The following is a 13,825-nucleotide window of genomic DNA, read 5'->3' on the forward strand; positions in this document are numbered from 1 at the left end:
CATCCCACCAACAATATTAAATTTTGCAATTGCAAGTCATTTGTGCCTTCTCTGACTGAAGGGGGAAAAAATGAGGAAGTATCACAAACTAACAAGGATAAAATAATTTTTATTTATAGTCTCATAGTAAAGGTCAGCCTCAACTTGCAAGACAATTCTTGGCAGTATGTACAACATACCTGTAATTTCCATGGAATGGAATCATAACAAAGACAAATCTACATAATGCTACAAGCTAGTTTAAGCTTAGACCAATAATTGAAAAGGCAGAGACAGACAAATGTACACACACCCTGACAAAGCCTGAATGGTGCTAGGCAGCCAGATGATTGTTCAAACACAATAATTAGCAGTTGTGGGAATCAATCTTACTTTGTATATTGTATTATGCAGACAGAGGCTTAAATACAAATATTTCAGTTCCTGCTAAAACACTTACGCTTAATAACAAACTATTTTGGATGAATTGAAAGTTGATATTTCAGTACCATAAAGCATAGCTTGAGGGCACTTAAGCTGTTCCATCATTCTGTAGGGTTTCACTACAGCAATTCAAGGCACAGAATATTTGAGTTTTTAATCTGCTAATACAAGGAAACAAATGGTGGGATTTATCTTTGAAGATCATTAGCTTCAATACTCAGACATTAAACATCTTCAGTTTCATAATTGATGTGAATAAAATAAAGAGTAAAGGTATTTCAAAATAAGCTTACAAAGACTGGTTGTGTCTTCAATAGGGTTGAACACTCCAAACAGTTTTGTACTAAACACCTATACAGATTAATAATCCATCAAATAACTTGTGCCTTGCTTCCTTAATCTCTTAATAGCATAAATTTTCAAATTTAGGCTTTTTCCTTTGGGTGCCACAGCTAGAGCACAAGTCTTAAGAACTGCTGTAAGGATTCAGTTACAGCAGGTGGAGTCCTTAATTGTTTTGAAAGCTGCCATTTTGTAATTTCATGAGAAAGCAGTGGGTCCTTCTACTGATGAAACAAGATGCCATCTTTATTAACGGCATCTATTGTTATTGTCCTAAGAGCACAAAAAGGGTCTTGACAGAAGACAAACTGAAAGATAAAGCTATACACAAGAATCCCTAGTAAAATCAAGCCAGTTTATTGCCTCAGAAGGTTCAGCTGGCTTCCATTCGCAGTTTCTTTCTGGTCTGGGGTTCTTCCGTTTCTGACTCCGAAGTCGAATCAGAGCCTCCGTCAAAGGCAGAAACTGCACTGCCCTTGGGATTGGTGTATAAGCTGCTGTCGGAAGATGAGAAGTTGGCTTGTAGCTGAGCAGCTGTCCGTGCCTTTTCCAGTGCACGTACTGCAAGATAAAGAAAGTTTGTGATGAAATCAAATTAACTGACATAACACCATGGATTCTATCTTCATAAATACCCTGTGTCTTGCCTATTCTTGGTACTGCAAGCATGCAAATTAGGTGGCATCTAAAGTGAGAAAAATCACACAAACTATTCAGCCCACAGGCATATACTAATCAGAATGGTTCCTGAGTAAACTTGGGTAGGCTTGAGCAGATTTGCTGCTCGATGCGCTTCTCAATCTCTCAAATGGACTGGCAAGGCATGAAATGTTAACTAGGCGAGGATGGAGTGCTGTTCCCTCTCTCAATCTCCAGATAAAGTGGAGAATATTTGGAGATAAGAAAATCAGTTTACATAACTAAGCATCTATCAAAATTGACCGATTAGAATTACTGGTTATAGATTCTTATTTCTCCCTCTCATAGCCCCTTTCCCTTAAGTACGTTTGTCCCTCAGGATGTTTGAAATCAGAAGTTTACTGCATTATAATCTAGACCACAGAAAGTGGCTGGATTCACGAAAATGGTATTTAAGACATTTTGCGATTCTCTGCAAATTTGGTGAGAAATGATAGTGTATAATGAAGTGTTTCAAAGTGAATTGATTTGCAGCTATTGGAGAGATGTTCTGGGTGTTCATTGGACACAGTAATATTCTATTCAGATTTAGTAGCCTCCAATGTTAGATGAGTTGTATGTAAAATAATTGGTTTGCGGTGCTTTTACTTCAGATTCTAAGATTCTGACAGTTACCAGACAATGTTAAGTCTAGTCTTAAATGTCCTGTTGCTACCATCTTGTGGTAGAGCTGTTCTGCACAGTTTTATTGTACTGTACCAGACACAGAAATTTGACCCTTTGAGAATTAAAACTGAATTAGATTTTCCATTTACTGCTTGATATAAAACACAAGGTATTAAGCATGGAATTATCGGGCAACATGTGTAGAATCATACATGAGGAATAAAGGGTTGGGAGAGAGAAACATCACTGTTCTCCATCAAGAGGGACTTTGCATAAGATAGAAAAAAATTCAGGCTAGCCTATCCAGTAAAAAGCTTTTTGAAATAGACTTTTTAACATAGAGCAAAAGGAAGAAATATGGAATGTGAAATATCATTTTTCAGTAATAATCAACTCTATGTATATACACGGTCTTTTCCCGCATGCTGCATGGAATATTGATATACATCAGCTATCTACTAGTAATATTTGCATTACATTTGGTAATTGTTTAACTTGAGGTATGTAACCACTTCCATTGCTTGTTGTAATGCTTAAGAATTGTCTTGCAAAGTACCACAAACCAGTGTTGGATTTGCTGAACTTTCCCTGAAAGAAGTACTCCATCTTAAGTCGAATAGTTAGTGTTGGCCAATATTTTTAGTGCAAAACTGTGCAAATCAACTACTTCCTTTTAATATTACAAAATAGAAGTTGCAACAGTACTTTCCCTGACTCTGACCTACCACTTTGCTATTGTACAAGAAGGAATCTTATTTAAGAGTACACAAACTATGTCTAGTTTACCTTTACATATCAATATCCAAGAATGCCAAAAGTACAACTAACAAGAGATTTCCCTCAATGGCTCAATTGGCAGTTATGTCCTAAAGTATAAATGCACAAGATGCCAGATTCAATTCCTGGTTTGCAGTAAATGATTCCAAACAGGGCAGCAGTGGGAACTCTCACAACCCCTGGGCAAGAGAGGAGAAATAGAAATTAACTAGGGTTCCTGATCACTACACTGCTAAACCACGTATGCATGTAGATGTTTGAGGACAGGATCAGGGTTGGCTGTGATGCTCCTCTGGTTAAAATAACCAGCTAAATTTCTGCCTGGGCTCGCAAATTAAGAATGATCATTTGGATAAGGTACTGTGACACCTTATAAATTAGTGGACCCACCAATAAAATAAGCAATCAGTTGCAATCTTAGGGAAGAGGGGTTATTTTCCACTCATGTAAATCCATTTCTTATTGGATAATTACAAACTGAAATTTGTACAGATATAATCTTAAACTGAGCCCATTGCAATGTAATTCCACTTAACAGCCTATTAAAACACTGCTGGTGACCTCAAACATCAACATTATGCGCAAAAGTTCAAATCATGATAACCACAATTTTACATACCCTTACCTTGCTGCTCAAGCAGAGCGTTCTGTCGCTTCAGATCATCAATGTCCTGCTGATGTGTGTGGTTTTTCCGCCTCATATACTGAATGTACTCTGTGGCTTTATCTAAGATTTGGGCACGAGATGCCTATTAAAATAAGAAATTATTTAAGTGGAGTGCAGATCAAAATTCTCAAGCTGCTCCATGTTACAACTTAAATTGCAACATTTGCTAAAATATTCTATGGGAATGGAAACAAATTAGTGTTTAGGGATCAGTTTTAATAATCTAGTAATTATTTTTTTAAAAAAACTCATTTATATTAACCAAAAGAACCACAAAGAATGGAGATTTGTGAGCACCAATGACTAAAAATATAAAGGATTTTGTAAGTTAACTGGATGTATAATTGACTTGTCTAAATCACCCCATATTTGCCATTTTATTCAAGCAGCAGTATCTAGAAGTGTTCATTTGAAATCTATTGCAAACGAGTCACCAAAATGTTCTAATAAAAGCTTTTAAAAAGTGTAGAAAAATAGTTAGAATGCAGCTTATCTTGCAGCATTCAAAATGCTGCAAGATAAACTGTATTTCCACTACATGATGTATTTCTAAAATTGCCTTAAACTGAGTGCTACACAATAAAATGAATTGCTGAGAGAGTTTTACATATGTTACAGGATGCCATTTGTATTCTCGTGACCAAGTCAATGTGCTGTTGCCAAATCTGCTGGTGTCCAAAATGGCAAACATTTTAGGTGGGTCACTGAAACTGAAAGCACAATTTTATTGTGACAGCCTTGATCACCTGTTCTCTTACTTTACTTCCTGTGGTTTAGATGTTCCGGTGCAAAGTTGTTTTGAAAAAAATATTGTATTGAAACTTTACAGTTGTATGGTATTGCCAAATAATGTGACCAACATCCAAAAACAATTGTTTTCTTCAAAACACAAAGAATATGAAATGAATTACCTCATACCACTTCAGTCTTTGAATACCCAGAAGAGCTAACTGCAAGCACTGGCACCAGCAGCTTAGCTCCAATAAAACCACATTGTGCAAGCTTTTTATCTAGTCCACAAATTAGGCAATTGTTAAAACCTCTGCTCTCAATGTAGAGAGCAGAATTAGCATCGGTATGATACAATTCACATTTTTAATCATTTTCCTTTATAAATACACATGACAAACTTAAAATTGTGCGTTAAAAACAAACGAACGGCACAACTGAATGATTATAATCAAGTATTCATCAGTGAAAACTTATTGCTGGGTTTAGGTTTGCAACCAGCCTCCAACTTCTGGCGGTGTAAGCCAACCTGAAACGAAATATGGTGGCCTACGCTCCAGCACTGATGGATGAACCAGTTCTCCCGCCAGAGACCTCTTCTGCCACCACTCCCAGTTGCTGAACAGCCAGAGTTGAAGGCCTTTGTTTCTGCGCATATGTGGAAATAGTTACGTCATTGAATTACACATGCAAAAACAAAACTCAATCCACGACTGAGCAAGAGCTTGGCCAATCTTATTTTCCTGGTTGGACGTTACCAAGACAGTGAGGGGGGAAGAGAAGGAGAAAGGCCATGAGCAAAATCATCTGATATTCCAGCACAGCTCCCACTCTTCCCTTAATTGTAAAGCAACTGAATGGGAAGATTGTCAAAATATCTACACTTGCATGGAATTTGTGACATCACTGAGTTACATGTGCATTGATGTCTTTATGCAAATGGTGTTAATATATACGCCATGACTGCATATGCAATGACATCACTGTTTCTGTGGTACGCACAGAAACAAAACTGCGACTTTCAAAGTGAACACTTTGCTGCACAAAGAGTGATGTTCAACACATGAGCATCACTCTTTGTACCACAGGTAGCACAGTAACCCATTGTTTCGTCAAAAGCCCTGGGAAAGGTAAAAGAAACACAATTGAAATAGAATAATATTTTTCTCCTTTTAACTTTCCAAACTTGATTTCAACACCTTAACTCCCCCAACGTTATATTCTAAAAATTCTCAACTCTAGCATTCCATACAAATACGTATTTAAATTATTAATTAAGTCATGCCTCAACACTTTCTGTAGTAGGCTTATGGTCACAAAAAATGAGTAGCAAACTTTTTGCAGTAATGTTACGTAAAGTGACACAATTGTTTTTAAGATTATATACTTCAATTAGCTCTATTTCAAAGGTAGCTATTAGAAACACATATACAATTCTACTGTAATTGCAAATTCTTTCTATCTCTTTACATTCAGATCTCATGTCTAAATGGTGCATTTGTTGTGGCTCCTTGACCCTCTTCCTGCAGTCACTTTGCCTGCCTTTTCAGCTTGCACCCACTATACTGCTTCTAAGTGCACCTGCTTTCACCTGATTCCGATAAGAGGTATGAGAAACATTGGAGCAACTGTTGAGTCTTCTTGTTTTTCTCCAGCTTTTCTCCTTCACCTGATGGTGCTTGCTTCATTTTTCCTTACACTGGAGTATCATTCCATGGGTGATGGTCACCCTCTGGGTAGCACTGCTCAAGTGAGAGCTGTGATGGTGAGTATTGGGCAAGGCATTTGGCTGCAAGTGGTATGTCTGAGCTAAGCCTGATCCTCTTCACGCAATATCTACACAAGTACAACTTCAATCCAAAGGCCCCTAAAGAGCATTAAGGAGCAGAAACCTGGACCGATTATCCTCTTACTAATCCAGGAGGTGCTAATGCCAATTCTAACACACAAACTACTATGGTGAAATCAAACAAACCAGGGGAGTCTAATCACTTTTTATTCAACATTCACCCTCTCCCCTCCCCATTGTTTGAGAAATGTCAAATATTCACTGTGCTCTTTTACTGATAAATGAGCTGCCCTGTCAATTACTGTAGTGGGAAGGGAGAAGAACAGCTCATTATTAGTTTAATGGAAACTGGCCAGTCTAAGATGTGGTTTAATCAATCCCAGTAAACTGGGTCTTGGAAGGATATGTCATGCGATTTTTAAAAAAGATCACTACCCTGTAGGTTTCATTAAATTCATCTGTTCATGTTCCAAGAGACAAATCCATTTTGTAAAGATCTTCCTACTGCAATGTTTGATGGTATGAGATACTCCAGAATCCAGTGGTAATGGGCACTTATAGCCATATACCCCAGAGCATTTTATTCTGGCAATAGTGGGAGAATCTAAGCATTCAACTGAATCTCAAATCCTCACTCACAATGAAAACTTTTTCAGACAAATAATCTATGCTCATTTCAAAAGAAAATACTAGTTTCTCTGGCCACATCAATTGGATTGTTAGAAGGTTGTGAGTTTTCTGGAATTCTTAAAATGACCCTGCGGGGTGCATCATTCAATCTATATTCTCTTAGTTGTCATCTCATGAAACAACCACAAAATGACAATGAAACTTTAAACCAGTGCTTCTCGCTGATTGTGGTGCTAAATACTGAGGCTCAATTGACTACAAGCAATTTAAACTGAGTTCCTGTGACTTATAAAGCCATTTCAGACACCCCCTCCCCGCCATTTTAAGAATTCATGTAATTCAGGAAAAAAGTGTTGATTTGTCACTCGTCACACAAAGATTTCTGAACCCTGTCTGCTGTCAGTCATCAAGAAATGAAATTGCGATCAGTGAGCCTTACCACAATCAGTTTGTTCACTTCCAACCCATAGAAATGTAGTTTACTTTCAATTTCACCAGTTTGGTAGAAATCCCACATCAAGCTAACTAACATTGAGTGGAAAAGGCAAATTGTGCTCATTGCGACTCCTGCTCTTCACCAAGATATCTGACAAACTATCTCCAGGCAGTTGTACTTGCTTACTATTTGTTTTCATAGTTTTCCCTAGAATTAAGAACTTATTGGTACATGTTCCTATACTTCACATTTACTGTGGAATCTGCAAACTTGATCATTTCCTTCTAAGTAACAAAGCATCAATGACGAATGCTATGTAATAGCCAACAAACTGGATTTAAAAAAAATCTCACTGATTCTACTGGTTCGCTCCTTGGTACATCATTTGGCAAGCTTTTAAAATAACCACTTTTGATTTTCACTGCAAAGAAATAGGATAATCATTTAAAATGTACAAATACAGCAATGCAATGAAGATTGATGGTCATGGCACAGTTTTTTTTAAAAATATGTATACATGCAACTTTCACAACTGAACCTGTGGCTGGGGATAAAATATATTTTGTTATTCAAAGAACAAGTTCAGATGTTTACACATCTTTCTTTTGAGTTCCAAAAAANCATTTTGCTCTTCAGATCCAATGGTCACTATCTCAACACACATACTGAGGGAAAAAAAACATAACTTATTCCTAACATGTGTGATAACACTGTAAATGAGAAGGATGTACAAGATCAACAAAACATATTTTCTCCAGTATTTTTGTCAGAACTTACCCTCCCCCAAGTACGAAATACAAACACAGAAATTCATCAAACACACAATATCATTTAAAATTCTCCAATCCCTTGAAACTCCCTCCCCACCAAAGTTAACATTATTTCACTCAACAACCATCACTCAAATAAGAAGAAAAAAAGCTGCGGAACTTAACTGGAATACCGACCTTTTCTCCCTGGAGTGATGGTACGGAGTCACGTAAACTATGAAAGCTGTCTTTGATATGGTCCCTGCGTTTGCGCTCCAATGCATTATGGTGAGCTCTTTTGTCTGCCTGCAAGACAATTTGCATTCTTTAGTATGTATTTAACTTAAGATGGATCAATTTTCATAAAAACATCTTTCGGCATTATCTCCAGACTTCCGCCAACTACTTGTTCATTTTCAGCTGAAATAAAGATAGGTTTACAATACATTTCAGTTGTTGCAAGTTTGATACTACAATTGAAGAAAGACTGCAACAGGAATTGCAAATCACCGAGCATCAGTTAAGACCAAGATCCTCAACCAAATGAACCACCAGCTAATTTGTTCATTTGGTTTGGTGCTACATTTATATAAAAATAAGTGTACAATACACTTGAATCTTTTTTACTGTCAGAAGTCAAAATTGTCAGTTTCAAGCAGACACACTTCTTATTTGGTTATTTGTCAAATGTAGCTTCTTGAGATAGGAGTTACTTATTTGTTTCATTTAACTGGGGCTGAAATTAACAGTTAATGCTGTCAAGCAGCTAAAGTAGTCCAGAGGAGAACTGTGTAAAGTGTAAAAAAGTGTAAGGGTGAGAAACAATTGCACTACTTGTCAGTTTGTAAATGGAATATAAATCAATATTCCAAAATGCACAACACAACTAATAAGAACCATAATATGAAGCTTCTCACCACATGCCTACAAATACAACTACTTTACAGTAAATCCTGTGAAACGTTTTGAGATGTTTCATTGACACGATAAAGCACCATATCAAATATAAGAATTATTCTCTCAAAATACTAAAACGTATCCTCAACAATGTGGAAAAAGCAGGCAGTATATTTAAAAAAATACTTAACTGGTTTTACAACTGTATTAATGATCAAAATTGTTACACCCATCGTAATAAAATCACTGGTTTCATCTTCAATAGCTTACAAAGGTTTGCAATAACTGTAAACAGGGTTAGGTTGCTCTTTCGTAATTACAGGTATACAAACCATTAAGGTGTGCAATTTTATTTAATCACTCAAATAGTACCTTGTACCAGATGAACATTGGACAGGAATGAGCATGCAACTTAGGCATGGAATTATATTGTCAAAATATATTGTGCAGTTTTCCATAGATTTTTATTGTACATTTTTTAAAATCAAGTATGAATAATTCTGCCTGATACACTGTAATTTCTTAACAATTATCCCAGGATCCCCTCCAAAACACACAACCAATTTCAGCGCCTCTACTTTGTCAACAGGATGTATGTGTATGCTGGTCCTAACTGATAGTCTGGGAACTGACACAACAAAAATGTGCGCAGGCCCTGGAGGATTGTGAACTGGGTCTTCACCCTACAATCAGCAATCATTGGCATCTGCCCACAAGTGTAAATATTACTGCACATCGCATGAAAAGTACAGCCCTATACTGCAAGCTTCCATGAGGATTCCTTGAACATTGGCATGTAAATATTTAAAACCACAAGGGCTTCGTCAGAAAGTTTCAAAAGTGATCCACAGGCTTTTCAAAATGCATTCGTCTGTTGCCAACTTCGTTGACTTGTCCAGGGCTCAATTAACTCGGTACTTCCTGGAGTCCATTTTATGTTCCAAGGTACACCCTTATTAAAACTCATGTGAACTTCAGTATCGTCACTGATGTTTGAAACAAAAATTATGTCGTGCATTGACATCAGCAAATGATAATTTGGACCTCGGGGGGGAAAAAAAAACGCTTTGCACATTTACACAACGACAAAAGAGGAAGGAAAATATAACGTCGCGATAAGATCTCAAGTGTTTTGTTTGTCAATGTTTGGGTTAAGTAAATCTTTTCCACGTCTACTACTTTGTGTGCGGGGGAGGAGGTGGTGGGGTGAGGGAGGGGGTGTCGAGGGAGGAGAACACGGGATCAAAAACCTGGGAAAAGGGCGACGCTTAAACGACAGATTTCCAGGGTCGCGTTTTGTCGATCCGAACTAAAAGCTCCGACGGTTGTAAATAGGACGCGCTGAGACTTGTGGGAGGGGATTACACACCGATTTCTATCGAAACGAAAAGAAAATGGACACGACGTCGGGTTTGCACCGCACAAACAAAAAAAAATATGCCTCCCGTCTGCCATGAAGCGGTTTCGTTATCGCTTCAGAGCCCCTCGTTTCAAAACACACACACACACACACACACATATATATACACACCACACACACACACACACGACTCTCTCCGGGCTTCGTGGCTGACTGATCGCCCCTGTGTCAGGCTGTCACGGACAGAGCAACACCCGAGTGTCGTGCGCTCTCCCCGCCCTCCCTCCCTCCCTCGGACCCTTCATTTCGCTCCATTTCCTCACGCCGCCTTTCCCTCTCCACATTTGCGGCAGTGTCCCCCCCCCCAACCCCGTCCCCCCACTTCTCTCTCTCTCTGTGTGTGTGTGTGACTCACGGCCTCCTTACTTACACACGCCATCGCCTAACCTAAACACAAGCCAAATCCACCCCACCATCTTCCCCCCCCCAGTTGAAAAGGCTTCACCCAGCGACGGCGCGGGTGAAGGATGATCGGCTTATTTTAATTACAACAAAAAAATAAAGGTTTTTCTCCCCTCCTCCTCCTCCTCCCCCCCACCCCCCCGTTTGGATCTTTCACCGAAGAAAAGGAATCGGGCGCAAGTGCACGGATTGCTCCTCGCAGAACCGACAACGGTCACGAGAGGGGGTGGTGGGGAACGGGAAAGAACCCGTGAGTTGAAAGAAAAAAAAGGGAAAAGAAACGAATGGCGGAAAAGAAAAGGAAAAAGAAACCCCCCCCCAAAAAAATTTGCGTTTAAAAAATCAGACTTACGTCACTTTCGACCTCGATATCATCGTTATCGCTCATGCTTTTCAAACCAATCTTTACGACTTTTTAAAGACACACTACAAATAATGGATTTGTAAACAGAACGAGGAAAAAAGGGGATAAAAAAAAACACAAGGGGGGGAGGGGGGGGGATAAAAAAAATACAACTGAAAGCACTCGTGACTCCGCCACCACCACCACCCGACAGGCCAGGGACCCCACGGGACATCAGCTCCCGGCTCGGCTTCAGACTGCGCCTGCGCTGTGCTGCCCCGGTCATCCGAGCATGCCGGGACTTGTAGTTTCTTCTCTGCAGTGGCGCCATGTCTGCCGCTGGCTCTGCCACTGCATCTCCCGTCGGGCGTCGTTTCAGCCCTCGGGGGAAGGAGGCGGGTACCGGAAATGTGTCATCCATGCAGGCGGTGCGTGTCGGGATATAGAGTCCCTTCTCCTGCTTGTTGTTGACTCGTTTCTTGCTGAGCTATCCCAGAAGGCTTGGCGGTCCGAGGGTAGGAAGGAAGGAAGGAAGATGGCCGCTGTTAGGCGGTGATAACTTACCTGCGCGTTGGTAGGGATGGGTATGCGAGGGTTTAAAAACTCTCACCTCCCTGTAGCAACTTTAAATAAGCCTTTAGGGGTTCATGTGCTCCCAACGAAGGAGTCCCAGTTTGTCCTGGAAAAAAAAAGGTTTGTCCCTCGTGCACGAAAAAAACAGTCTTTATTTTTATGTGAACATCAACAGTAATTTGTTCTACTGGTCCCCAGTGTTGTTCTTGATCTGCGTTTCGTGTTTACAGGTCAGTAACATTGAAAGAGCAAGAAAAGTGTCAAAAGAACATTTTCTGTTCAAATTACTTGGATTACCACCCTCCCTCCAATAGTAGAACCACATATTTTTGAGGATAGTTTCCCCGAGTCGAGGAATTATATCTTATCTGCCTGGGGGTCTATCCAGCTACTCCAATGCGAGATGTTTCAAGAAGGAGCCAGCTGTGTCCTGCATTGCCACCATTGAGTTTGATGGGTTTGGAAGCTGATGGAGAGCTTCCGGACACCATGCATTGTGTGCAATGTGCAGCTTTTTACTTTCCTCAGCAACTCAGCGCCATGGTTGTCAAGTTATTTCAACTCCTGGATTATTCTGTTATGTTTGTATGGGTTGTTGGGTGTCAGCTTGGTTCGGTTGGCAGAACTCTCACCTCTGAATCAACAGGCTGTGAGCTCAAACCCCATATCAGGGCTACTTTGTATTCTAAGATGACTCTTGCTTGCTCCATTGCCCTTGTACTGCAAAGGAGTGTCTTAACTGCTATTGTTTGCTGATATTGCTGATATTTTAATGATGGCAGCCAAGCTGTTTGCTACAATTTCATGAAACATTCTTTTGAATGGACTCTTCCAGTTGGAATGAAGTTAAGAGTTGGTCATAATTTTACTGCAAATGATTTATTGGTATCATATCTATTAAGTCTACTTTTAACTATGGGAGAAGGATTTATCCACAGCAATATTTTGGTTGTTTTCTTCCAACTTGCAATAATAAAAAAATCTGGTAAACTTGACTTTCTATTTTTGTTCAATCAGACTTATATTTACAACATGTTTACCATCATTTACACTTCTGTCATAACTTGAGGCTTTTTAGCACTTCTGTGTTGATATTGAAAGTCAGAACCATTGGTGAGAACCAATTAGACTGCTGTATACAATTGGCTGCAGTGTTTTGTCCACAAAACATAGTCAAGTATAAACAAAACACAGATTGCTGCAGATGCTGAAAATCTGAAACATTATCTGGGTCCCAGACACACCTTTTCTCTCTCTTGTCTGCCTATTTTGTTGCAATTCACCCCCCTTTATTTTGCATTAACACCTCTTTTCTCCTGCCATGACCTGCTCTGCCTTCCCTCACCTCCGTAACATCGCCTGACTCCGCCACTACCTCATCCCTCAGGCTGCTGAAACTCTTGTTCATGCCTTCATCACCTCCAGCTCGACTATGCAAATGCCTTGCTCATCAGCATTCCCAACTCCTCCCTCCACAGGATTCAGATAATCCGGAACTCTGCAGCCCATGTCCTCTCCCGCACCAAACTCCGTGACCCCATCTCCCCCATTCTCGCCCAACTCCATTGGCTCCCTATCCTTCAAAAGATCTAGTAAAAAATCCTGATCCTCACCTACAAACCCTCAATGGTCTTGCCCCACCCTATCTCTGTGACCTCCTAACCCCCTACCAACTTGCCAGCTCACTCAGCCGGCTCCAGCCTTCTTCACGTCCCCTGTCCCACCCGCCCCACCATTGGTGGGAGAGCCTTCAGCCACTTTGCCCCCAACCTATGGAACTCCATCCCCCAATCATTCCGCCTCGCCGCCTCCTTAGCCTCCTTCAAGTCCCGCCTCAAAACCCTCCTCTTCGACCATGCCATTGGTCACCCCCGTTCCCCTCCCTTCTCCCCCCTGACCCCAGCTTGGGTCTGAAATGCTACTGTCCAGCGCATTGGGACCTCCTTCCGACGTGAAAGGCGCTATACAAATGTAATCTTGTTGCTTTGTGGCAATCCCTCCTTTGTTTTGCATCACGGAGTCCTGTAGCTCAGTGGTTAGAGCACTCGCTTTGCAAGCGAGAGACCTGAGTTCAATTCCAGGCAGAGGGCGAAACCTTGGGCAAGTTTCCTTACTCCACACAGAGCCTAATAATAATCCCTCCAAAACTAAAAACAATAATAAATTGGTCATTTTCAATCTACGACTGTTTGTGGGACATTGCTGTGCGCAATTGGCTGCTGCGTTCGCCCACAAATATAGTCAATTCACTTTACAGTGTGTTCTGTGAAGCGCTTTGGGACGTCCTCCCGACGTGAAAAGCGCTATATCAAATGCAAGGATTATTATTATTATTATCAGTAA

General features: G+C 40.2%; 1 protein-coding gene across 5 annotated transcripts; it reads right to left on the minus strand.

Moving 5' to 3' along the window:
- Positions 1–92: 92 nt before the first annotated feature.
- max (myc associated factor X) lies at positions 93–11,168 on the minus strand. 5 transcript variants are annotated; one of them, XM_007888107.2, is made up of 4 exons: positions 10,919–11,168; positions 8,046–8,153; positions 3,473–3,596; positions 93–1,326 (listed from the first exon to the last, which is right to left on the minus strand). In XM_007888107.2, exons 1-4 carry the CDS (start codon positions 10,952–10,954, stop codon positions 1,139–1,141), a joined length of 456 nt encoding a protein of 151 aa, XP_007886298.1. In that variant the 5' UTR covers positions 10,955–11,168; the 3' UTR covers positions 93–1,138. The 5 variants fall into 5 exon arrangements, with proteins under 5 accessions (XP_007886298.1, XP_007886297.1, XP_007886296.1 ...); XM_007888106.2 differs by having other exon boundaries at positions 3,467–3,596; XM_007888105.2 differs by having other exon boundaries at positions 8,034–8,153.
- Positions 11,169–13,825: the final 2,657 nt, after the last annotated feature.

The sequence above is a fragment of the Callorhinchus milii genome, unplaced genomic scaffold (assembly GCF_018977255.1).
Source record: "Callorhinchus milii isolate IMCB2004 unplaced genomic scaffold, IMCB_Cmil_1.0 Scaffold9, whole genome shotgun sequence".
NCBI lineage: Eukaryota > Metazoa > Chordata > Chondrichthyes > Chimaeriformes > Callorhinchidae > Callorhinchus > Callorhinchus milii.

Bases quoted from the DNA above. Each gene is read 5' to 3' on its own strand.
- max (XM_007888104.2), bottom strand. From the start codon at position 10,954: ATGAGCGATAACGATGATATCGAGGTCGAAAGTGAC. The intron at 8,154-10,918 runs GTAAGTCTGATT...ATTGTCTTGCAG, and splicing joins ATATCGAGGTCGAAAGTGAC to GCAGACAAAAGAGCTCACCA. The intron at 3,597-8,033 runs GTTAAGTTCCGC...TTATTTTAATAG, and splicing joins GAGAAAAGGTCGGTATTCCA to GCATCTCGTGCCCAAATCTT.